Below are 26,580 nucleotides of genomic sequence, written 5' to 3'. Positions count from 1 at the left end.
CCCTATTGCTTTGCCCACCCCTTTTTCCATGGAATGTCCTATAGATTCACTTCACTGGCCCAAGGTCCTTCTTCCCTTCGGAGGTAGCAGAGTTTCCATTCTTAGATTAAACATCCCTGCTCCTCCAGCTATTCCCCACATACCTTAATCTTCGGCCCTTCCCCATCCTCCTAGGAAGCTCCTCTGAGCACAATCATCGTCTCAATAACACATCTGGGGTCTGGAGCTGGACATAACATTCCAGGATGGAGCAGACCAGTGCAGAGTAGTGTTATATTATCACGGCCCTTCTTGTAAGCACCATTCCACCATGTGTTGTGTTTTTGTGGTGGGCGTGGAGGGGGGATGGAAAGAGTACTGTTCCTCTGCTCAAGAGCCTACATGGCTCCCTAGTGCAAAAAAGGCATTTCCCAAATTGCATTTCCTGAAACACCAGCATCCCAGAATAAATGAATGGGTGTTTTAAGAATAAAAAAGATCTGTGACTAGGTAAGTTTGGAACATACTGCTTAACATTCATTCATTAATCAATCTTTATTGGATGCCTGCTGTATGCCAGGTACTGTTCTAGTCACTAGATATATATTCATGGACAAAAGAAAGCAAAATCCCTGTTTATGGAAACTATAGGTCAGACAAGAAATACTATGAATGTGTGAGGACCTTTTAGAAGACTTGCAACACACAATAACATATCATAAGAGAAATGCTGATGCAAAAAAATAAGCTTAATTTCATTTATGTCAAGATACCCCAAGTGTAGGATCCTTGTATAATTACTAATATCCTAGAGAACAGGATTTGAGTTACCTGTTTAGGAAACACATGCTCACAACACTGAACAGATTACCCTGCCTTCAGCCAGTGTATCTCTTTATGTCACCACTGTTTTGTATGGAAACTTTCTAATGTAAAAGGATGCTAAAGGTCAGCCAAGAAATATTAAGAGCACAGCAAGCTCAGCCCAAAGGAGGGCTTAGAGGACACCACTGGGCATGTGGGAGGGAAGCAGTGTTGTCAAGAAACTAACAAATATGCAGAGGAATGGAGGACAGACACTGCTTCCCCCACCAGGGGAGGGAGACCAGCGGGGGACTCAATTCTAGGAGAAAATCAGCTGATCCAACAGCTCCCAAGCTGAGCATCAGTGAGGCAGGTGGCCAGACTGGAAATGGGGCAGGATTTAGCCAGGGAAGTAGAAGCACCGGGTCAGGAATTCCACCCCAAACAAGGTCAGGATGAGGAAAAAGCAGAATGGACCCAGTGCCCCAGGCAATCAGATACATAGTCCACAAAACCCAAGCAGGCTCCTGACAGCCCAAGGAGCTTTTCCCAGGAATCTGTGACCTGGAGCATCAAAAAGACAAGCTACCCTTTGCTCCTGGTAGAAAGAGCTAAGGACTACTTCCAAACCCAGCTGGCTTCCATTTACAATCCAACAGAACTCTTTTAAGCCCTTTTAAGTGAACCTGGTAATGCCAGGCAAGAGGGCACCAAAATGGCATAAAAAGCATCAGCGGGCACCTGCGCTCCTGCTCAAAAATTCCTCCAGGCTCCTCTCTTCCCCACCACTAACTTCAATACCCTCGCTCATCACTCCTTCAATTTCTTCACCCACTTCGGCCCCATGTTCCACTGGGTCCCTCTGGGACTTGATGGTTCCATTTGGGACGCTGGCCTTAGCTTGAATCACCACCTGCCGGTACACGTGACTGTCAACATTTGCTCATTGTGCCAGCTCCAGGGCCCCAGCCCTGGCCTTTCCCTTCCCTTGTCCCAGACTCTCGGGGCAGGGAGAGTGAACTCCGCAGACCCTTCTGGGTTGAGAGGGTGAGGCTGCACAGGGCCAGCTGCCCTGACCAGCAAGTGAGCCAGGTCAGAAGGGCTTGTGCTGTGTACAAGACGAGCCAGACACATAGGGAAGAGAGAAAGGAAACTCTGGGATAGGTAGAAAGGCCAAGTTTGGAGAGAGGCCGATATGGGAAGGGATTTGTTATTTGTGGAAAGCTCTTATTTGGTGGTGGGAAAAGAATGGCAAATATGTAACACAATATTTCTGTAACTATAAATAACATGCAAATACCTTTCCTAATGAAAACCATATGGAATCAGCTTTTCTGGGAGGCTTTTAAAAATAGGAAAAGGCAAGAGAAGGAAATAATATGTATTTAACCCATACTATGTGCTAAGCACTTTTCATATGTTGTTTGCTTAGTCCTCTCACTTCTCTTCTGGGGAAGGTCTTCACTTTATATATGGGGAAAATGAGGCTATGGATTAAGGAATTTGACCAAGGTCCCGTGATAAACCACAATTTGAAAGTAGATCTGTCAGGTTCAAAAGCCCTCGTCCTTTCTGAAATCAAGTACCACCTTCCCTAGAGGCAGGGGCTGGACTAGCTGACCTTTCTAGATTCTTCTCTATTGCCAGGATATCCAGAATTGACTTGTTCCCAGCAGGTGCCCTAAGTCTTTCAGGAATATAAGGATCTATTGTGTGCACTGTGAACAATAACTCAACAGAGAAGATTTAAGGTGGGGGTAGCAACACTGAAAGTGCAATTGGGAGACGCTGGGCTCTGCCACTGCCTTGCTGTGTGACTTTAGGTGAGTATCTGCCCTATCTGGGCTCTAGTTTTCACATCTTGAAAACGCAGAATTGGGCTAGATGGTCAGGAAGGCTCCACTCAGCTCTGACAGTCCTGTCTCCCAGGTGTTGGGGTTCACTTTGGTGGTCTGAGGAGGATGTCCCCCAAGGAAGTCCACTTTAGAGCTTCCCCGAGCCAGGCCCAGTCCCTCTGCCCACCTCCGCTGCCCAGCCCACACTGACCTGCACCTCCCGGGTCAGGGCCAGCTCCAGCAGCTGGCCAAAGTGCTGGCCCAGCGTGCTCAGAGTCTCACTCACACAGGCCTTCATCGACTTCAGGATGTGCTCATTCTCAACCTGGAGGCACCTGGAGAAAGAAACCCTGGGTGGGCCACTGTAAGGGGCAGGCCCTCAGCCCAGAGCCATTTTAGGGGACAGATCCGGGCCTGCAACAGGCCTGGTGGTGATGCAAGTGGCCTGGGAAGATGACATCAGCTCCTGGGGAGTCAGAGATGGAATATTCCAAGGCTGGCTCGTCCCCTGGCTTCCTAGTGTTCAAAGAAGTGCTGGCCTGAAATAGGAGCTAACAGTCCATGTTGTCAGGAAGAAAGGCCATCAGAAAGCAGCCAAATCCATACCTCTGGGCTTCTCCCTGGGAGGATCTGCCATCATTGCGGTCAGGGTCTAGGGATGGTGGATGGGAGTCATAGAGGAGGGTTGCTGGTGTGCCAGGTATGCCTTGCTCACTCTAAAGGTATATGGCAATGCCTGTGACCCTTTAAGAAATAGCTGCCTAAAGCATGCAGACAGGAGCCTCGAGGATTTTCTCCTCACACAGGAAGATCAAGATCAAATCCACCCCTATGACCTGAGAATGTTTCACAATGGAAGGCCAAAGACCCCATGGCAGTCCTAGGAATGTCAAGTTCCAGGTTTTTCTTCTAGGGCCTGGGGGCTGGAAGGGGTGAGGGAGAGTGTCAACACACACCCAGGTGTGCATACAGACAAGGTTGAGTGTGTGTACGTTTCTGAGTATAGACGTATGTGTGTTTATGTATGTGAGATATGGAGAAGAGGGTGTGAGTATACTTCTGTGATTGTGTGAATGTATGTTTATATATCTGTGCATGTCTGTGAAATCCTTGTCAATGTGTATGTGAGTATAAAGGTGTGTCTGCTTTCACCTTGCCTTGACTTTGGAGATCAAGGGGCTTCCTAAAGCTGGGGGAAAATTTTTCCTTCTTACCAACCCTCAAGAATCCTCTTTCTTCCTATGCTCAGGCCTCTCCTCTGTCTTTTACATTCTCCCAGGCCTGAAAATGGAGCAGAAAATCCCAAGGGAGTCTTTTAAGGTTGCTGATAAAACTCAGCAAAAGAAAACTCCCAGACCACCACCAGGCCTCCCCACTCCCACTGTCCCTGTGGGAGAAGACGCCAGCCCCTTCCCCTGCCTGAGGACTGGCTGGCAGACCCTGTCTAGATTCACCCAGAGGCCAGATTTACCTCTCTGTGACCGCTGACAGCTCTGAGCACTTCTCCATTAGCAGCTTTTCAATCTGTAGAAAAATAGATCAATTTTATTCAATTCAGTAAGCACTGGTCGAGGACCAACTGCTGAGCTGGGCCCTCTGGGGCATAAAGATGAAGAATCAAATCAGCCTGATCAAATGTGCCTGATTTGGAAAACAGGCACATAAACTATAACACAGTGTGATATGGATGGCAAAAGAGATCATCATCAGTTGCTTTGGGAGCTCAGAAAAAGAAAACTGAGCAGTTAGTTATGCTGGGGGATCTGGGAAGCTTCAGAGAGGAAGGGGCATTTGAGCTGGGTTTTAAAGAATGAATAGAAGTTTACTGTCTGCAAAGTGGAGCAAGGAAAAGGGTAGAGCACGAAGGTGCAAAGGGATGCCAGAAGAAAGAGAAATAAAGGGGGATTTTCAGTAGTTTGCTTTGGACTTGGAGGAGATTCAAAACCATGGGCTTTGGAATTACAAAGCCTTAGGTTGAATCCAGCTTATACCATTCACTGCATAACTTTGGGCAAGTTACTTAGGCTTTCTGAGTTTCTGTTTCCTCATCTATAAAGTGAGGACAACAACACTAGCTAATACTTTTAATTAATTTAATTTAATTAGGACTCAGTCCTCACAACAAATCTATGAAATAAATGTTATTATTATACTCATTAGGATGATGGAACTGAGGCACAGAGAAGTTAAGTAGCTTGGCAAGGTCACACAGCAGACAGAGCTGACTCTTGAGCAGGCAGGCATTAAAGAGGGTGTATTTAACCATTGCACGGTGTCTCTCAGTGGTTATGTTGGCCTCAGAGGTTGTTCAAGGTAAATGAGATGTATGTAAAAACAACTAGCACAATTCCTAGAACAGAGCAGATACTCAGTAAAGGTCCTTACTGTCTTCCCTGCTTCATTGGATGTGGAGAGAGAGGTCCCTGAGGCAAGAAGAGTTAGGACTCTACACAATTCAGACCCACTCTTCTAAAAGGCAACCCCATTCCGAGTGCCCACCCATGCCCATGCCAGACAACCCACCTGGCCCATCTCCTGCGAGGAGCTCCTGCTGACAGTGCTGTACTCGCTGACCATGGAACGGGCGTGGCAGGTCAGTCTTACGCTCATGCTATGGACGCGTGCCCAGCGGTCCTGGGCCAGCTTCTGCCCGATCCTACGCAGCTCAGTGCTGATGACCCAACCCCGCTTGAGCAGCAGCTGCAGGGGGTCTCCAGGGCCAGAACCGCCTGCCAGGATGAGGTCGCCCTGTGCATCCTCCTCCAGGCTGATGGGCTTTGCCTGCAGGACACACATGCACTCACACTCCGTCATGAGCTTCAGGTCCTCCATCCAGCGCTGGACCGAATCCACCTGCATCAGGTGCAGCCTGCAGCCGGGGAACAGTGCCATGAAGGCTATTAACACCCCACAATTTCCAAAGGTTTCAATTCTAAGCCATCTGGTGTTTACTAAACGCCTACTATATGCTCATCACTGTTTCTTGCATTCACTTACCTTAATCCTCTTATTTCTCATTATGTCCATCTTACAGATAGTAAGATCTTTTGAGGGCAGATGACCAGACAAATCAGGCAATGAAGTCTGACAGAGTAGCAGATTATCTTTACAATAAGAGGAAAATAGAAATAGCCTAAATATCAAATATTAGTTATGTCAAGTAAGCTATGGTACAGCTACATGGTTATATAATGTGCACTTACTTAAAATAATGCTTTCCAAAAGTTTATAGCAAAGAAAAATGTGTGCACTAATAAAATAAACATAGAGTATGCAAAGCAGTATGCAGAAATGTAAACACAATTATTATAACTATGTTTAAAAGCTATCTCTAGAAAAAATATTTAAAAGAAATATTAAAACGCTAGTGGTTCTTTATGGGTGGTGAAACGAAAAGATTTTTCATTTGTTTTCAACTTTTCTCTAATTTCCAAATTTACTTTCATAAGCATATATACTAATTTTGTAATGGAACAAAATTAACTCTATTTAGTACAACAGCATGAGAATATCGATTAGATCTTAAGATCATTGTCAAATAAAATTCACTCTAAAATTCACTTAGTCAAATAATAGTAATATCAGATCATTAACAAAGCTTTGAATGTTGCTTGAATTAATTATATTTAATATCACATAAGTGCCAGACACTGTGGGAAAAGTGGAGATCAACATGCCATGCCTCCCCTCTCATGGAGCTTTTGATCTGCCTAAAGAATCAAGACATAGTAATGAGAAGTTAAAAAACAGTAGATTTCAACATTATTTGAAGGTTATGAAAGAAAACACACACACTTAACCTTTAAGGCTGGGCTCAAGTCCCTTTGCCTTGACTTGTAACAGTGTTCTAACTAGCCTTTCTGTTGCTAATCTTACCTGCCTCCAGCCATTCTCCACCTGCCACTAGTCATTCACTCATTCCACAAAGAAGTATTCAGTGCCTACTACGTACCAAGTACTGTTCTAAGCCGGGCTATAAGAGCAAGCAGTAGATAAAAATAATTTCCCTTGTAAAGGTTACATTCAAGTGAGAGGACAGTCAACTTCCAAAGTAATTTCCAAAATAAATAAGCAATGCATACAATACGCTGGAGGTGGTCAGCGCTATGAAGGAAAAGAACAGGAAAAAAGGATAGAGAGTTGTGGGGGTGAAAGGGGGAGTAGGCATTGCAATGTAAAATAAGTGGATCAGAGAAGACTCACTGAGGAATGGACCTTTGAGCCAAGACGTGAAGGACATGAGGGAGTGAGCCATGTAGATATCTAGGGGGAAATTGTTTCAGAGAGAGAGAACAGAAAGTGCAAAGGCCCTGAGGCACAAGTGTCCTTGAGATGTGTGAGAAAGACAAGAGTTAACCTGGCAGAGTGGGATGGAGGACTTGAGGTGAAAGCAGTGGAGGGTGGAGGTGAGCAGACCCTATGGAGCTGTGTGGGACAAGGTGAGGATTTGGCTTTTTATTCTGAGTCAATACAACCAGCACCCAGAAGGCATTGATGAGGCCAGGTAAGTAGGGACAAGGTAACAAGTAGGACTGAAATGATAGCGGAATGCTCCAATTATCATGGTTAAAATCAGGCCTTCATATTTACTGTTATTTAAGGAGGAGTAGGACTTTCTGAACAAGGCAGCTGTTTGTCTATAAGGCTTTTAAATGTAATTTTTAACCACAAAGCTTATACTGTTTATGCAAATTGTACATGTGGTTTTTTATAGCTTTTTAAATTGTTAAAAATAAAAGCTTACCAATAACCTTTCTTTCTCCCTCTCCCTTCATGAAAAATAGCTATTATATTTTGTAAAGAATTTGAATAGATGATAGATAGATGGATAGATAGATAGATAGATAGATAGATGAAAAATCACTTTGTGGATATATCACAATTTATTAAACCATTTTCCCATTGCTGGGAACTCACTTTGTTTCCAGTTCTTGGCCACTATAAACACACTTACACATATGCCCTTACATAACCAGTATCTTCATTCTATGACATAGACCCCCAGGAGTAGGAGTGAAGTTCTATAGATGTTGTCATATTGGCTCCCCAAGGCAGCAATGCATCCCATTACCCCAACAATGCAGGAGAACTTTCTATATATATATATCTTGTTACTCCCCTGCGTGAGTCCTCAGTGTCCCCCCACTGACCGCTCCCCCACAGTCTCCCCCATGGCCTTGCACAAACAATTCCTCTCAGATCAGAATCTCCTTTCCTTATACTCTACCTGGCAAGCTCCTATCAACCCTGCAATACCCGGCTCCTGTGTTACTTTCTCTGAAGAGCCTCAGTCAGAGCTTATCAGCTGCCCCCCAGGACCCCCACCTCTCTGTGCATCCTCCATTGGAGCACTAATAACATTCTATTGCAATTTGTATGTTTGTCTGAACTCTCCAAGTCCTGTGAGGGACATCCCCCGTGTCTGGTTTATTACCAGTGCCTGACATATACCAGCTACACATCTGAATGAGTGACAGGCATTTACTGCCATACCTCTGCAGAAGACTCCACATGCCGCCACCATTCCACCTCCCCAGGGAGTACCCCAAGAACAATGTCAACTAAAAAGAATGCACAACCTAAAAATTGAAAATTATGTTTTATTTGGCGGACAAAACTGAGGACTTCCAGTCTGGGAGGCAGCCTCTCAGAACAGCTCTGAGAGACTGCTCCAGAAAGGTAAAGGAGGAACCAGGATATAGAGGAGTTTTTGCAACAAAGACCAAATAGTCAGAACATCACAACGTTACTGTTAAATAAAGAAAACCAGACATCTCAAGTTAATGAATTTAGCACTTTACTGTGTGTGGGAAGATGCAAGAGTCTGGGCTCACTGACATCATTCCTTTGATCTGCACCTCAGCTATCTAGGGCTAGTATCCTGTGCTTTCCCACCCTGCGTCCCCTCAGGGTGGCTGCAGAGGCTGAGGGCTTGACTGCGGGCAGCCCATTTGTCTCCATCCTGAGTTCCCTCGGGGCTCACCTTTGCGGGCAGCTGTAGTGGCTTGATGGCTGCAACATCCTTTGTTTACTGATATGGCAGGCAACATTTTTCATTCATGACAACATCATTGGAAAGGTGATATAGAGGATGGAAAAGTCTATGACCCCCATGTTCTAGAGATACAGAACTGGGAGGCAAACTGACCTAGGGGCTTTTTTTTTTTTTTTTTTTTTTTTTTTGCGGTACGCGGGCCTCTCGCTGTTGTGGCCTCTCCTGTTGTGGAGCACAGGCTCCGGACGCGCAGGCTTAGCGGCCATGGCTCACGGGCCCAGCCGCTCCACGGCATGTGGGATCTTCCCGGACCAGGGCTCGAACCCGTGTCCCCTGCATCGGCAGGCGGACTCTCAACCACTGCGCCACCAGGGAAGCCCTCTAGGGGCTTTTAGGGGGCAACAAATGAACTAGTCACTCACTCACTGACTCATACTCTCCATAAACACTTTGCAGTGGACATCTGTTGTTTTTGTCTTCCCAGCATTCTCCCTCCTTCTGCCATCAGTAGCAAAGATGAGTTATATTAGCTGCCTCTTGGGGCAACCTAGGCTTCAGCGTTTCTCTCCTCTTTGGGGAAGGACCCTCCTCCCAAACACAGAGTGGTCCCCCAGGGGAAATATCTGTGCTGTGTGAAGACACCCTTGGCCATAGCTGGTGGTTAATCCATGGGTGGGCTCCTGAACCAAGCTGCATGAATCCAAGTCCCTCTCCTCAAACTGTGAAACTTAGAACCAAGAGTTACACAGACTGGAGTTGTTGGACGCAGGTCACGTTCGTGACGGCAAATTCAGTTGTTCCACCAGGAACTCCAGCATCATTTGGGGATTGGGAAATAAGGCCAAGAGTTAACTTCTATTGCTTGCAACCAAAGGAAACTTTTCTAAAGCACAAGTTCACAAATAACTAAGCAGAGTTGAGTCGGTGCCATCCCTTAGAGAAAAGGTTTTCTGGGAATTCAAAGAAGGGAGCTACTCCTTTCAGTTGGAGATCAGGGGACAGTTCACGTAGAAAGTGGCATTAGAGCTGGGTAGGGTTCGGACACATGAAGACCGTGGGAGAATCCTCCAGGGTGCAGCAGACAACAGGACAATGAGTAGGTTAGTTGGGCTAGAGTTATATATTCTGGAAAAGAGGGAGCTGTGAAGGGCAAATCTGGAGAAGGGGGAAAGCCCTGATCTTGAAAAACTTTGAAGCCAGAGTAGGGGTTGGGCATTTATGCTGAAAGCCACAAGAAGCTATCCAAGGGCGGCAGGCAGGGCAACAGGGGTAGAGATCAGTGGAGTTGAAAGACTCCTACCTAAATCACAGCAGCTGGAGCCAGCACCCAGCACAAAGGGAACCCATGGTGCTGGGGTGGGATCTTAGCATGTCTTCCTGTGGAAGAGCTCTGGGGTCCTCACGGGGGAGTTGCTCACACCCCCTTACTTCTGGCCTGGGTGGGAAAGGGCCATGGAAGAACCAGGTAGAGAGAAAAAGGGAGTCAGAGCCACCACATACCTCTGGTGTAAGCCCATCCCAGGAGGTCTGATTAGATCCCAAACCCATATTTTCATCACCTGCCTTCACCCCCAACTCACATGCAGGCATTACTCAGTTCTTGACCTTTAAGATCTTTAAAAATTAGAAAGAAAGTGGGATTTTAGAAGCCGTGTTGATTAAAATCCTAGCTGATTTATCACTCTGCTGGTAAGAGAAATGGAATGACGAAACTATTGATTTCCCCAGTGTTTGTGCATTTGTGCCCATGCGTGTCCATGTTTGCGGATATGAACTCATTCGGGTGTCTGTCTATATTGTCTGTGCGCCGGTGTCTGGGTGTCTGGGTGAGAGTTTGTGTATCTCTACCTGCGTAAATACTCAGATGAGTTTGTGTGTTTACTGGTCTTGTGCCAGAGAAACTTGATGATTAAAAATGGATGGGGTGGGGTGGGGCTTGATCGTGGGCTGCGCTTAATCACTCAATTCCAAAGAAGAGTATATTAATTGGAGAAAAGAAGTAGCTTTGCAGTGGAGAAACCTGGCAAATACCACCTTAACCAAGAGATCAAAGTGAATCTCACTGCTGATAAGCCACGTTGATAGCATGTACCCCTGATACAACGTGATGAAGACACTTCACCGCTGCAGCGTTTTCCCTGAAACCCATAACTCAGTCTCATCATACGAAAAACACTGGGGACCCAAACCAAGGGACGTTGTACAAAAGACCTGACCAGTACTCATCAAAATGGTCAGGGTCATCAAAAACAAGGGGAGACCGAGAACCTGTCACAGACCAGAGGAGACTAAGGAGACGTGACGATGACGACATGTAACAGGATGTCCTGGATAGAATCCTGAAACAAAAGAGGACGTTCGTGGAAAAACTAGTGAAATCCAAATAAAGTCTGGAAATTAATAGTAAAGCAGTAATAGTAAAGTTAATAGTAAAGCACCAATGCTGCTTCCTTAGTTGTGGCAAATGTACCAAGCTGCTGTTAGACACTAATCAGAGGAACTGGGTATGGGGTATATAGAAACACCGTGCACTATCTTTGCAACTTTCTGTAAATCAAAAACTACTTAAAATTTCTTTTAAAGTTTCTTTTAAAAAGATGAGGATCGGGGCCTCCCTGGTGGCGCAGTGGTTGAGAGTCCGCCTGCCGATGCAGGGGATGCGGGTTCGTGCCCCGGTCTGGGAGGATCCCATATGCCGCGGAGCGGCTGGGCCCGTGAGCCATGGCCGCTGAGCCTGCGCGTCCGGAGCCTGTGCTCCGCAACGGGAGAGGCCACAACAGTGAGAGGCCCGCGTACGGAAAAAAAAAAAAAAAAAAAAAGATGAGGATCGGCAGGGAGGTGGAGTCCAGAAGACAAGCCTGAGCGTTTTCTACCCCAACTTGCCAGAAAGAATCTCACATCACTTGCTTCTTCCCCAACCAGAAGCATGGGCTGAGACGGTCTGTCTCTCTGACTTTGTGTCGTGAGCCTGCAGAAAGAAGCCTTAGAGCAGCAGTCCCCAAGCTTCTGGGCACCAGGGACTGGTTTTGTGGAAGACAATTGCTCTAGGGACTGGTGGCGGGGGTCGGCGTGTGGGGTCTGGTTCGGGCGGTAATGCGAGCGATGGGGAGTGGCAGAGGAAGTTTCACTCGCTCGCCGCTCACCTCCTGCTCTGCGGCCCGGTTCCTAACAGGCCGCGGACCAGTACCGGTCCACAGCCCGGGGCTTGGGGACCTCTGCCTTAGAGCATCAAAGCTCCAGTGGACAGGAGGGAGAAACCTGACTAAGGAGCCTGAAGTGGAAGGACAGAGGGTCCACAGTTGGGCTAGGGGATGGAAGTTGTCCTCTCGGGGGAAGAAACAGTGCAAGCCTAGCTGGCTTTGCCTTCGGTCGACCCCATCAGCCACCCTAGAGCCCAGCAAGGGCTGAATCCCAGGCCAGCCTCTTGGACTTGTGCCTTCTATGCTTAGCTACCTCAGGGAGGCCTCCCTCTGGCGTTCAGGCCCTCAGACTGACTCAGGAAGATGCCACTCCCTCCTTAATTGCCTGAACAGGCCTTGAACCAGAGCTTCCTCAGGACAGAACCGCTTATCAGGTAAAGGCCTTGAGCATAAGAGGAGCTTCCGCAGGCCCAGGCCAACAAGGCTTGCACGTCTGCACGCAGGGATAGAAAGAGCTGGCTCTGCTGTTCGTCATCTGTGTAATTGAAGGCAGGCTGCCACTGCTGCTGCCTTTTTTTTTCCTTTTTCTGATATTTTTATTGAAATAACATATGTATATAAAAGTGAACAAATCATAATATCAAGCTGCAGTTCCATGAATTTTCATAAGGTCAACACACCCTAGTATCCAGGAACCAGATAAAGAAATAGAATATTAGCAGCATCCCAGAAGTCTCCCTTGCACCCCCCTTCTGGACACTCGCCAACCAGAATAACCAGTATCCTGACTCTCACAACATACATTAGTCTTTTGAGTAAGTTTCTTAACCTCTCTGAGCTTCAATTTCTTCACCTGTGAAACAGAGATAATGATAGAACCTTCCACAGTGAGTTGATGGAAGGATTAAATTAAATGGTGAAACTAAAGGGCCTAGGGCAGTGCATAGCACAAAGGAGATGCTCAAAAATGTTCATTCTCTTTGCTGTCTTTCCCCATATGCAACACTTTAGCACCTCTAATAATTATAATAGAGGCTAGAATTTAGTGAGCACATTCCATGTGCTGAGCACTATGCTAAGTGCTTTACATGAATTATTTGATCTACTCCTCAGGACAACTATCTGAGTTGGGTCTTATTATCGTTCCCATTTTACAGATGAGGAAACTGAGATGCAGAGAAGTAAAATCACCCAGGTAAAAAGCAGTAGCACTGAGACTGAAACCCTAGTCTCTCTGGTTCCAGAGTCTACTCTTAACTGCTATGCTTTACTGCTTCCTATTCTGCCTGCCCCTCAAAAAAGATGAAGAAGAGCAGAGAGCAAGATAAGATGCCTTAACACAGGGAGATATGCAGGGCCATTTTCCCAAGAAAGAACTTCAGGGGCTGCTTATCAGCAACAGGAAGATGAAGGAAAGCTATGAGCCCTGGCTCTGCCTAAAGCTCTGGGTAGCGGGAGGACCAGGATCACGGGCCCCAGAGATGTAATTGCTGCTTTCAGGCCAAACCCACTCCCGGCCGTGCAGTTCCAGGAGCTGCCTTCCAGGGTGACAGCCTCAGAGATGAGGACAGACAAGGGGCGCCTGTGGGGAAAGCAGAATCTGGTTTTCTTTTAAGAATGAGCTTAAAATAACTTCTATTTCCAGAGATTGTTTAAACAGATACCTCCTCTTTCTCCCCCAGCAGCAACCAAATATACAGAGAAGAATAAATGAGCAGAGTAGTAAAGCCCATGGACCCCTGCCTCCTCCTAACCCCACTCAGTGGCTCATCCCACTTAGGTCCAAGGCCAGCTCTGACCAGGGAAGGGAGGACGTCGGAGGCTCTGGTCCACCAGCAGGTGGAGGGCAAAATGGGCTGATGCTCAAGGCATGTATATACCTATGAAGACTGACTTTGTGCAGCTTGCTTTGCACGCAAGCTGCCCTAGTTACAACTAATCCATCGGGATAATAATATAATTGTGTTTAGCTAAAAAACAAATAACTAGGGCTTCCCTGGTGGTGCAGTGGTTGAGAGTCCGCCTGCTGATGCAGGGGACACGGGTTCGTGCCCCGGTCCGGGAAGATCCCACATGCCATGAAGCGGCTGGGCCCGTGAGCCATGGCTGCTGAGCCTGCGCGTCTGGAGCCTGTGCACCGCAACGGGAGAGGCCACAAAAGCGAGAGGCCTGCGTACCGCAAAACAAAACAAAAACAAAAACAAATAAGTAATAGAGAATTGATGAAAAGCAGCTCTGAAGTCACAGGGAAAGGTAAAATAGACAAAATCCACCAGTAATAACAACTAATATTTATTGGACCCCAGGACTGTACAATTATCATGTAGTATTTTATTCTCACAGTAACCTGATTAAGTGAACACTCTTATTGTCCCCACTTTACGGATGAGAATACAGAGGTGCAGAAGACTTACATGACTTAAGAGAGCCAGGACTCCATGTAGGCAGCCTGATTTCATAGACTATGTGCATATTGGCTGTACTAAATGGTTTCTCCACCTGTCTCTCTCGTCCAACAGACTTTGAGATCTCCTCAAGGGCAGGCACTGTCTGATTTATCTCAGCATCACCAGCACTCAGCACAGGGCCTGACATATAGCAGGTGTCATTATATACTTAATTGAATCAAGTAAACCAGAGACCACCTGGGAAACGGATTGTGAGCCTTGTCATGCCAGATGAAAATATTTCCAGAACTTGCAGAGTGTCGTGCAAGATGAGCATGAGTGCCCTGACCTGGCACATGGATTGGAATCCCTGAACTCACCCCTTCCTCTCTTCTGGGGCTATACTTCAGAAGATGTGGACTCTGTCTTTGGCTTGGATGTCAGAAAAAGCATAGGTCAGCTCATTGCGATAATTTTTTCCCTGTGGTTAAAATTTGAGGTTGGGTAAGTAACTAGATACCACAAAAGACATGATAATAAACTTTTTTTGTCTTAAATAGAAATACTTAAAGCAGGTGTCAGCAGAATCAGAGAGACCTTTGTAAAAGGCATTGTTCAAACATTCCTATATTCCACCAAGCAATGCTCTGGTTGCATAGAGCTTGGACCCTTAGCAACCATTATCCCAGTTCTCAGAAATTTCAGGCAAATGGTTTTTCAGTGAGGTGTGGAGATATATAGCTAAGCCTTGGAGAAGTGGCTGAAGGGAGGTCTGAGCTCCCATAGGAAGTGCCTGTCCCCACATGATGTCTGTAACATAAAATATTCTCAACCAGTTTGATAAGGTTTAAAACAATACCTGGTCAATTCAATGAAACACTACAGATGCTGATCATGTGCCAGGCTTTGTGCTGGTGACCCTTGCCCTTAGGAAGCTCACACTGTCTAAGAGATAAACAGACATAAACAAATCTAGCCCAACCTCATTCTCATCCTAACATGATGTACCATAGTGTCAAGTATTTCCAGGAGTTCCTAGAGTTCATCTCATATATATATTCCCCCCCAAAAAAAGACTGGTTCAGTCAACCACAAGGCAGCATTGGATAATTCTGTCATCTTTTCTTCCTTTAGCAGCCTTACACTAGGTATAATTCTAGTTGCCAGGTCCTGCCAGGTCCACCCAGCATGGCTGCCTTTCCCTCTGGGTAATATCATGCTGTCTGATCTCTACTAGACATCTCTGACTGTCATAGTCACTGCTTCTTCTCTTACTGCTGTATCTTCTAGGTACCACTGTGCTGGCATCAGAGCCAGGCATGACACTGGGTCTTCTGGGCATCATGTGGCTTCTGTTGGGTACCAGTGCTCCCCTCAAAGCATGAACTCTGGAGCTAGATTGCCTGGATTAAATCCTAGTCTGCCACGTGCTAACTACAACTTTGGGAAAGCCTCTTTGTATTTCAGTTTCCTCTTCCTCAATGGCAAAAGGGAATGATAATAGTACCTAACTCCTAGGCTTTTTGTGATTATTAAATGAAGGGAATATATGAATATATATATTCACACACATACATATGTATACAAACGTATGTAAATATTTGCTTAGAATAATGCCTGATAGACAATATTGTATGTGTTAGTTATTTCTGGAGTGATTTTAATTAAAGCAGCTGGTGACATCAGAACTTAGTTACTTAAACATGAGAGAAATAAGGAAGAATTCTGGAAAGATGACAGTAGTGGCAGCATAGTTTATCAATCACTCCAATTCCCCATATAAAAACTGACAGAGCAACTAGATAACAAGGCCGAAACCCCATGGATAATATTTACAGCAAAGCTAGATGATAAAGCATTCCTACAAACCTCAAAATACAAGCGGGGGGTGGGGGGTAGGCAAACCACCTGCAGCTACAAGACTGCTCAGTATCATCTGTATGAGAGGAAGAAGAAGGAAACAATAAAGTGGCATCTGGAGAACATGGGAAAGGAGAGCCCCAGTGTAGCCACTGGGTATTTACTGGAAAGCACAGTGTGACGATTTGAGAATAATAACTGAAATTAGAAGGGGTTTGCCTCTCCAATGAGGTGAGTGCAAGGCACGTACTCTGAACTCTCAAAACGGACCCAACAGGAATCTCTTCTACAACAAACACCACATTAAGAAGAAACTTTTGGGAGTAAAATCGAAATTGAGAAGAACAGAGATAATAGAGACAGAAGGAGGAGAGAGTTCAGACCAATGTGAGGGGCAGAACAGAGCTAGGAAACTTAGAAAGCAGATCACTATATTTTTGAACCCTCCACAAAAACAAAAGAAGATGGAGCTCTGTGAAGTTAGAACAGATTTCCTGAACCCTACTTCCCTCTAAAAGTTTATGAAAATTAATTTCATATACAAATGAGCAAAAAAAATTTATTGAAGTATCATCTCATGCATAGTTATTTTAGAAAGAGACTAAAGAGCAGAACAATATTGCTACGATGAGAAAATGCCAAGAGAATGTACTCAAAAACAGAAGGAAACTATAAATTACTGTTTCAATATTTCAATAACCATTACCAAATGAGCTTAAATTTTTAAGAAAAATGATATATACCGAGTATACTACCTATATGAAAACAAGCATACAAGGCGTATTCTAGTAAGATTATTGGACTTTTAAAAAGAAAAAAAGAAAATCCTTTGCATATCTAGAAATAAGTGCACGTTACTTATAAGGGACAGGAAATTATGCTATGATAACTTTCTTAGAGCAATCTTTTATACCGGAAAAAAGTAGAGTAACATATTTAAAATATTCGATATGAAAAGCAACCAAGGGTGTTATATTCAGCCAAATGACGTTCAAGAATAAGATGAGAAGGAGTCCTGATTTCTGTGGCAGCAGTGGTGTTGGAAGACAATCACTCAAGAATAATTAAGATAAAATCGATAGGACTTGAATACCAATTCAGATGGATGATGAACAACAGGGACTAGTCAAAGATGTGACCCAAAATTTTGACTCAAGCAGATGAATGGACAGGAGAAACCAGTTCAGAAGACAGGAAGGTGGGTTCAGCTTGAGACTTGTTGAGTCTGATGGGCCCACTGTCTCTTCTTTTGAAGAAGGCCCATCCCTCTCGCTGGACTGCCCTCCCATCGAACTTCATTCCCCAAACTTCCAGGCCCTCCCAGACTGCACGCAGAGTGTGTGACCCACATACCCTCACACATTCCACCCTGAATATTCATTCAGTCAATATTTCCTTAGCGCCTACTTTGTGCCGGGAACTGTTCCAGCTGCTTGGGATACAGAGTGAACAAAGCCAACAAACATCCCTGCCCCATGAAAGGTACATTACAGCAGGGAAAACAGACAATAGTAATAAACGTAATAGATTTAACAGTGCCTAGTATGTTAAAACCAGATAATTTCCATTCAAAAGAAGAGTTAGAATAAGTGGGGACAAGACTGTTCATGTGAGAGGCAGGGAGGGAAGAGCCACTTCAAATAATGGGTCAGGGTAGGACTCATTGAGAAGGTAAGCTGTGAGGGAATGCTTCAGAGAAAACCAACCATGCTTATGTACGGGTACTGAGCTTTCGGGGCAGAGGGAAAAAATGGTGCAAAGGCCTTCTGTGGGAGTAAGTCTGGGTGCTGGAGAAACAGTACAGAGGTAAGTGCAGCCAGAATGGAGTGGAGCAAGGGAAAGATAGTAGGAGTGAGAAGGGACTCAGGCTAGATCCTAGAGGGCCCTGAAAGCCACTGCAGGCCCTCTGAGGTTTCACTCTGATTAAACAGCAGGATTCTTCCCAAGACATCTGAGGAACCTTGTTATCAGCTGGGTCCACCTGGCCCCTACGCCATTCTACAACCCAACCTGGAAGGCTCTCTCACTAAAGACTTTATAAAAACCACACATAGATGAATTTAGAGTGACTTAACCTCTGCTATGCAGTGAACTATAAACTGTTTATTGAACAGTTAATGTAAGCATAATTATTTATGCAACAAGCTATAAATAATTTACAGTATGGTTAGGAGATTAACTTCCCACCTCTCTTCACTAAGGCACTGGTGAACTGGTGAAACCCAGCCAGCTGAGACCAAAGGAAATGTTGCTTCTCTGATCATGTTCAAATCTTCCAGTGTTTTCATCGCCCTGCTTCTGAGCCATGCTGAGCTGCATTACAGGCCTTTTTACGCGTTGAGGCTTTTGTGAAAGGGACAGACAATTCTCCATCTCTGTCCCTAACCACTCCCAGCTCACATTGTAAGGGTAGAGCCTTCCCCAGCATATGGTGTTGGACAGCTCACAGCAGCCTTGCTCCTAACTTGTGGCTGACCCATGCATGCAATGCCAGAACCAGGAAGGAAGTAATCTCTCCTTCGATGACTCTGCACGATGTTTCCTGCATCACTTATTGTGCTGGGGATGGCCTCTGTCTCTCCGTGTTCCCTGCAGTGACCCTCTGCTCCAAGCTGCAGCACTGGAAAGAGTTTTCAGATCGCTACCCAGAAATCCCATTTTCATTATTCATCCTATGCCTTTTGACATATGTGTTCCATAACATTTTCGGTTAATTGAACTGTCCAGTATAACACGGTAAGAGAGTTGATCCTACTTTTCAGATATTCCCAGGAGTGCTGGCCCACTAATACACCTCGAAGCTAATACCTGGGAGTAATTTGTGAAGGGGATATGGCTAATGGCATTATAGTCACTTTGTCCTGTCCATTTCTCCAGGTTTTGGCTTCCAGCAATCTATAGAAGGACTTGAAGGTAGGGAAGAGATTTGGAGACTCTAACAAATCAATATTTCAAAAATCTAGCATAGTTCCAAGCATGCTATAAAGGAAATATTTTTTGAGTACCTTCTGCATGCCAGGCACATATCAAGTGCTTGCCCGTACAGTATCTGTCTTGCAGTTACAGAATGCTATTTATTACCCCCCGTCTTACAGGAAAAAGTGAGGCTCAGAAAGCTTCCTGCAGCTCATCAATGACTGGGTCTAGATCTCAATCCAGGTCTGCCCGCCTCCAGAACCTGTGCCTTCGCTACCTCCCCAGACTGTCCAGCACCCATGAGTGTGCTGTCATTTCTCTTTCAGAAGGACAGGGAACATGAATTTGGCTTCAGGTGACTGTTTCCAGTCCAGGGAGCCAATTTCATGTGCACATTTCACAGCTGCCTCCTCTCTGATGACTAAGGAGCAACCCGTCTTGTTAACTTTATCAAACCCTGGCATTTTGAAGGCACTATTAGTACTCCCTGACCTTCCATTAACTCAGGAAAAACTTACTTTTGAAACTCTAAAAAGGATACGTGTGTGTACGCGCATTGTCAGTATACATATGAGAGCCGGCATGCTGCTACTCACAGTAAGAACACCTGATGAGGATCCATCACTCTGGCCTCATCCCACTTTCACCTCTTAATAGCTGTGTGCCCTTGCATGTGACGCTTGCCCTCTCTGAGCCTCAGTTCCCTGACCTGCTCTCCCCCTCATTCCCAAACCATTGTCTCAGCCTCACCGAGTTCTTTCAAGTGCCTCTGCTGAGACTTCCAGCCTCCTGGCCTTTGCACATGCTGATCCCTCTCTCCCAATCTCCTCTTCACCTTGCTGATGCCTACGTATCCCTGGAACCTTGGACTAAATGTCTCTCCTGAAGTAGGTGTCTCTGACTCCTAGATGAGCTTACGTCCCATGTGTCCCATGTGTCTGGAGCACCCTGTCTTTCCCCCATCAGGACACAGGTCTCAATTATTTAACTACTTGTTTATCTGCTAGACCATAAGCAGGGCAGGGCTTCTCTCTACCAGGCCTACCCTGCATCCTTCCCCTCGCACTGGGCCCGATACAGTGAAAATGCTCAGTATCTATTTATGGAACTGAATTAAGTTTAAAAATCTATCAAATGGGAATAACAATGAGCTGTACCGCCATGCCGTCTCATCGGGTTATTGTGATAAGCTCCATAATCATTACTGCTAACATTTATTGAGGCTGAGCCCTGTGCCAACTGTCAAGGAGATGGCTTCATGCAGTTCTCACAATGACCCTGAGAGCAGGGCACTATCATCATCTTATCTTTACAAATGAGGAAACTGAAGCTTAGAGAGGCTTACATGAACTCTCTGATATCACCCAGCTTGTAAGTGGCAAAGTTTGGCTCGGAACCCAGCCCATCAGACTCTAGACCCCACGTCCTTAAATGCCACTCTAAACTGCATTATGAAAGGCCGTGCTCTGTCCAGATGGCATGTTTAGTACTGTCAGGTAAAGATATAAATGCAGGGCTTCCCTGATGGCACAGTGATTGAGAGTCCACCTGCCGATGCAGGGGACACGGGTTCATGCCCCGGTCCGGGAAGATCCCACGTGCCGCAGAGCGGCTGGGCCCGTGAGCCATGGCCGCTGAGCCTGTGCGTCCGGAGCCTGTGCAATGGGCGAGGCTACAGCAGTGAGAGGCCCGCGTACCGCAAAAAAAAAAAAAAAAAAAAGATATAAATGCATTCTTACGTGCCTGAGCTAAGTCGTTGCTTGTCCTCAAGTTTCACGGCTGTAACACAGGACCTGATGTGTAGACTAAAGAGGGTTTAGCTTTGTCTTTCCTCTTTACTTTAAGGAGAGAATTTTCATTTGCCAAAGTGGAACATTTAGGAGAATTCACATATCCTACATGTCAGTTGCCATCCTGGTACCTCTGCGAGATTCTGGAAAAGGCAGGTGAGAGTCCAGAAGTCACCACTAGAGGGTTTCCAAGAGTGGGTCTACACCATTGCCATAAACTCCATCAGCCTCCAGCCCCCAGCACTTGGACCCCCTTCCTCTACCACACTCTCGCTCCATCCCCACCCTCTGACCAAGAGTCCTCTATCCCCAGTTGTGGGCGGACTCCAGGCATCCTTAGGATTTGGCTTCAGAAGAGCCCCAGATGCAGAGGCAAGAAGCAGCTGCCTGTCCCACCAGGTCCTGCAGCCAGTACATGCATCCTGATGTCCTGGTGTTTTCTGTGTGCATTCTCAGCGCCAGCCTGTTCTAGAAGCTGAGGACAAACCGGAACAGGAGAAAATCCCAGTGCTCACACAGCTCAGGCAAGACCCCGAACAGGCAAGAAAGCACCAAGAATCCAATCTGGTCACAGTTATAACAGTAGCTGATGTGTTGAGTTCCAGCAATGATCCAGGCAGTGTTCTAAGCCCTCTCAATATATTACTCCTGAATCCTCCCCACAGCCCTGGGAGAGAAGACTGTTATTGCCCCCATTTACAGACAAGGAGACTTCTGTTGGGAGAGGTCACATGGTGGGTAAGTGGTGGAGCCATCACTCAGACCCATGCTCTAGAGCCCAGAGCCTCTCCTCATATCAACTAAACACCACACTGCCAGCAAGAAGCTGTGAGCAGGAGAGTCTGGGATCACAGGAGACAGAGGGCCTGACTTCGCCTGGGAATATGTACACAAAGGAAATGACATTTGCCCTGGTTCTTAGAGGAGAGGAGGTGGCCAGGATGACAAGGACAGAAGGACTTCCACATAAATGCAAAACTGCCTAGAGACATAAAAATAGTAATACGACCAGAAGTTTCACTGGAATCAAGCATCAGGCACCTATGAGGGGTGGCCAGGAAGGGGCCTAAGGAGAGAGACAGGGACCAGTTGATCAAAGACCCTGAATACCATGATTAGGGATTTGGATTTCATCCTGAAGGCAATTTAGAGACACTCAAAACATTTTAGAGCAGGGCAGTGACACAACTGTGCAGAGACTCAGTAGAACATGGACTGGAGTGAGTTAAATACCATACAGGAGGGTGACCTGTCGGGAAATGATGGTTATACAGCAGAGAGAGGACAGAAGGCTGAACTAAGGCAGTGACCTGGGAAAGGAGGAAGTGGATGGTCTGGGAGGGAGATGAGAGATACGAGGGTGAAGGAGGGGAGTAAGGCTGCCGCCTTGGCCTCTGGTCTGTGTGACTGGTGCTGCCCTGTCTGAGAGAGGAAACCCATCCAGGAAGGAGTTAGTTTTCATTTTGCTTGGTTTCATGGTGATGCACGATGACAAGCGGGATACACGAGGCCACGGCCGAAGTGGGGTCTAGGCCCTACAAAGGGGTCCCTCAAAGAGGCCCCGCACCTTCCCAGAGAGGAGAGCAGGCCTGGTGAAGCCGGCACGGCCCTGCCACAAGCCGGTCTACTCCCAGCTGCCGTCACTGTGCCGCCACATAATGAGATGTTCTTCTCAATTTTGGAGCCCAGGGACTGTGGCTCCTTACGGTTTGGACTGCGTTAGTGCTGAGCATCCCATAATTGCAGAGCTCATCAGATTCTCTGTCATTAGCTCTCTGGTTCTCAGGGCTCCACCTTTCCTACTGCGTTTGCTGGTTGACCCCAACATAAAATATCTGGTTAAACAGGGCAGCTCTTGCTGTGCAGCAGGCTCTGCCTGCTGTCCCTGCACCTCGCAACTCCCAGTAGTTCAACCATCCTCAGCCGTGAACTTGGAGCTGCCATCTCACTATACATGAAACCTTTCCATTGCAAGTACAGATGATCTGATTTCTCATATAAAGGATGGAATTGAAAACTGAGGTCAAAGCAGATGGACTGGCAATGAGTCATACACCCTTCATGGTGGAAACCACCAGAGTCAAGAGCCTGTAGGGTCTCCAGCCAAGGAGCTGGAGGGGCCAGGGGCCAGGACCAGGGTTGGATTTCCTCTGTTTCCACAATGAGCTGGAATCTGAGCCTGATGCTGGGAAGATGCCCCCTTGCCTGTGGGGCAGGGAGGGCATCCCAAACAGTGAATGGGGCTCACAGGAGCCCTGTCCAGTATCCGGAAGAGCCCCTGAGAGAAGTAGATGTCTACTCCCCAAGTCACCCTGCTTCTTGCTCCCTGATGGTGGCTTTCCTGGGCATCTGGAAGGAGGCGACTAAGCCCCCAAATCTGGGTTTTCTGGAGCCTGGCAGATTCCAAACACAAAGCCAGATGTAGCCACAATCATCTTCACATACCAGGATACTGGTCGGTTAATTATTTTAAGCTGGAATTATCCAGGGTGGAGTTGGGGTGTGGGAAGGGAGGAGCATAGTCTTATACTAAGGCATTACAGTATGAAAAAAAAGGGCTCCCTAAAATATGTCTAAAATCAGAAGGAATTAACTACCTACACAGCAAGCAGGGAGAATTACAAACAATAGAGCACCTCTGGGCACCAAGAACTCTCTCCTTCAACCCTCACAGTGGTTTGATGGTTGGCGATTACCAACCCATTTTACAGATGTAGAAACTGAGGCTTAGAGGCATTACTTAACTTGTCTAAGATCTCATTGCTAATAGTCATAATAAAGTTAAAATTGATTGAGTGCTTATTACTTTCTGGACACTATGCTAAATGCTAGAACCAATCTTAATGCTTACTTAACCTTCAAAACAATCCCATGAGGGTCACATAACTGAGATTTGGGAGGTGAAGTGACCTGGCCAAGGTCTCGTGGTAGATAAGTGGAAACAAGAATCTATGCAGTCTGAGACCAGAACCTTGGTCTTACCTAAATGCTATGTTCTTTAATGGTCTTCAGCAATTTAGCTGATATTCACACCCTCAGATCCACAGCTGGGGTTCTTTCTCCTATGCTGGACTTCCCTTATGTGATAATCAGTGCCTTTTTAAAGATGGTGATCATTTAAAGACTACAGTATGTCTAGTCATTTTTCAAACTCTTGCCTTATTTCTTTTGGGGAGAGAACAGGGTGTGTGTTATTTAAATTCAGGACAGAACTACTGGCCCACTGGTCCCATCATCACAGAACTCTGACGAGTTTGCACCAGAAGTACTGCCAGAGCGGGAAGCCAGGGAGACTGTGCAGAGTGGGGAGTGACCCTCTCAGGACTCTGGCTGCGAAGGGTCTCCCCACCCCTTCACTGTCCCTGCCTCGGCTCTTGCCACTTAGATTGCCCTCCTCATTCTTCAAAGCCCATCACTGGGGGAAGGTGACTGTCTGACCCTTCAGATGCCAAAGGGAACAATTCTTCCCAGTTCAGCAGACACATGTCCTGGTCCCCAGTTGCTGATACCAGTTCCTCATTGCCAGATAATCCTGCTGGCCTGGCATCCAGAGTTCCCCAAAACATTGGGGGTCATTAGCTTATGGAAATCTCTGCCTATATTCTTGTTGGTTCATTTTAACTTCTTTTCACTCAGAATGAAACTTTAATTATTCTTTCAACATCTGAAATTTGGATTTCTCTGCCTTACTCTATTCCACCTGCTGTGTGAAGTGAAGAGTTTTCTGTAAGAATACATTTCTATGCCAAGAACACTCGGTAATGGCCTCCAAACTTTACTGAGTACCCCAGTGGGCCAAGGTATTGGGCTAGATGTTAGGATTATAAAGGAGAGATGGTAAGAATATGATCTCCAAGAGGGCAGGACCTTCTATTACAGTGAGACATAATCTCTCCACCTAGCACAGCACCTGGCACATCATAGGTACTCAATAAACATTTACTGAATGAATAAATGAATGATTGTAAATAAGCAATTATGGTTCAGTATGCTCCCTATGGCGTTTTGAAGTAAGGAGAAAGAATTCTGAGAGCACAGAAAAGATGTTCATCTCAAACTAGGGTATCTGAGAAAGCTTCCCACGCCAGCGCTGGAAGGATGCCTTCCAGTTCACCAGGAGAAGCAGCAGAGCTGGAAGGTGGTAGGATTTCAGACAGAAGAAACAGCATGTGCAATGCAGTGGAGGCAAGGAACCACATGTTGGGAAGATGGCAAGCTGCTAAGAGTAGTCAGAGGGGTGGGATGAATTCAGTCAAAAATAAGAACTTCAAATCAAGAAGCATGTTGGAGTGCTAGGTTTCGTGGATTTATCTGTATTATCACCTAGCAAAGCAGGGCTCACTATCCCCTCCCCTGGAGAAGGGCACTTCTCCAGGCTGTACCACAGGGCTTCCATAAAACCTGAACAGGGCACACGCTCAAATGCTGGAAGGGGCTCCCAAACTAAAATGTCTTACAATTTCCATCCCAGCTACAAGGCCAACACTAAACCTTTTCATGAGTTTCGTTGGAAGGAATAAGACCCTGTTTGTTTTGGTCCATGAGATTCTTTCATAGCCCTGAGGCACTAAAGTGGGATACTTTTGTCCAGAAAAGGGAAGACTATCCAAAACTCACTCACAGACTTCTAGAAGTTCTAGAGCTAAAAGGGTCCCTGGGGAAACGTTTGCCTACCTCCTCATTCTCAGATTAAGAAACTGAAGCTCAGAAAGGGAAAAGGATTGTCTGAGAACACACAGCAGGTTAGCATACAGCCAGGGCTGGGAGGGGAGGAAGGAAGAGAGCATGGAAGGAAGGCCAGCCTCTGGTCCCTGGTTGCTGCTCCCACTACAGTGTGCTCTCCTATAAGACATTTAATGATGAAATTGCAGAGACATTTTTTCCAATGAATTAAAACCAAAGATTAAAAATATTTCTGAATCGCTATTCTTTTTTTTTTTTTTTTTTTTTTTTTGCGATACACGGGCCTCTCACTGTTGTGGCCTCTCCCATTGCGGAGCACAGGCTCCGGACGCACAGACTCAGCGGCCATGGCTCACGGGCCCAGCCGCGGCATGTGGGATCTTCCCGGACCGGGGCATGACCCCGTGTCCCCTGCATCGGCAGGCAGACTCTCAACCACTGCACCACCAGGGAAGAACTTAATTGCTCTTCTTTAGAAGAAAAAAAATGTCTCTCCAACTGTCTAACTCCTTCAACCAGTTAAATCTTTGACTTCCATTCAGAAACAGTATTTAAATTAATCAAGGTAAAACTCTAGCTTATCCTTTCCCTCCAAGTGGCACTTATCCACCATAAAGAATGAGAATAGCTTGCTGGAGACAGACAGGGGAGTGTCTTGGAGAAAGGAACAAAATCCAAGTTATGGAATTAAATTTCTCACAGTCACCTGAAACTCCTCAGCTGTTAGTCATTTTTCAAATGTTTATTAAACATTTATTCATTCAACAACCAGTTTTTGAGTTCCTTCTGTGTGCATTTTAACCAAAGGAGCACAAATATGAATCAGAAATGACTTTGGCCCTCAGGACATTTATTACTGAGTAGGAAGGATGACATTTACATAATTCATTATAGTACTACTCAAGGCCTGGCCCCCAGTAAGTTCTTAGCCTGAAGTAAATTTCATTCAAATGAATGAGTGAATGAATGAAATTGATATCTATTACAGATCATTGCTAACGAGAGGATTCCACTGGGGCTAGGACACAGAGCTGCCAGAATTTACTGGAGGCTAGGAGGGAGAATAAACTTAAGAAACAGAGCCCAGGAAAGGCAGGACTCCCAAAAGGGCAGGAGGGGGCCTGAAGAGTATTATGGCAGCTCCATTTCCCTCTCTGGGCCTCAATTTCCCTATCTTATAATGCAGGGAGC

At 46.0% G+C, this 26,580-nt stretch overlaps 1 protein-coding gene across 3 annotated transcripts in view; it reads right to left on the bottom strand.

Moving 5' to 3' along the window:
• INSC (INSC spindle orientation adaptor protein) overlaps positions 1-26,580 on the bottom strand; it is a 126,202-nt gene that overhangs the window by 59,527 nt on the left and 40,095 nt on the right. For all 3 annotated transcript variants that reach the window (XM_082628670.1, XM_082628672.1, XM_082628671.1), the window contains exons 3-5: positions 5,142-5,487; positions 4,090-4,142; positions 2,830-2,953 (exon numbers count right to left, since the gene is read on the bottom strand). In XM_082628670.1, coding sequence (XP_082484796.1) covers positions 2,830-2,953; positions 4,090-4,142; positions 5,142-5,487 — 523 coding nt within the window. The remainder of the gene's footprint in view (positions 1-2,829; positions 2,954-4,089; positions 4,143-5,141; positions 5,488-26,580) is intronic.

Source organism: Mesoplodon mirus, assembly GCF_964341445.2.
Source record: "Mesoplodon mirus genome assembly, chromosome: 7".
NCBI lineage: Eukaryota > Metazoa > Chordata > Mammalia > Artiodactyla > Ziphiidae > Mesoplodon > Mesoplodon mirus.
Note: the sequence above shows the minus strand (reverse complement) of the source record. Positions and strands in the feature narration are given on the sequence as shown.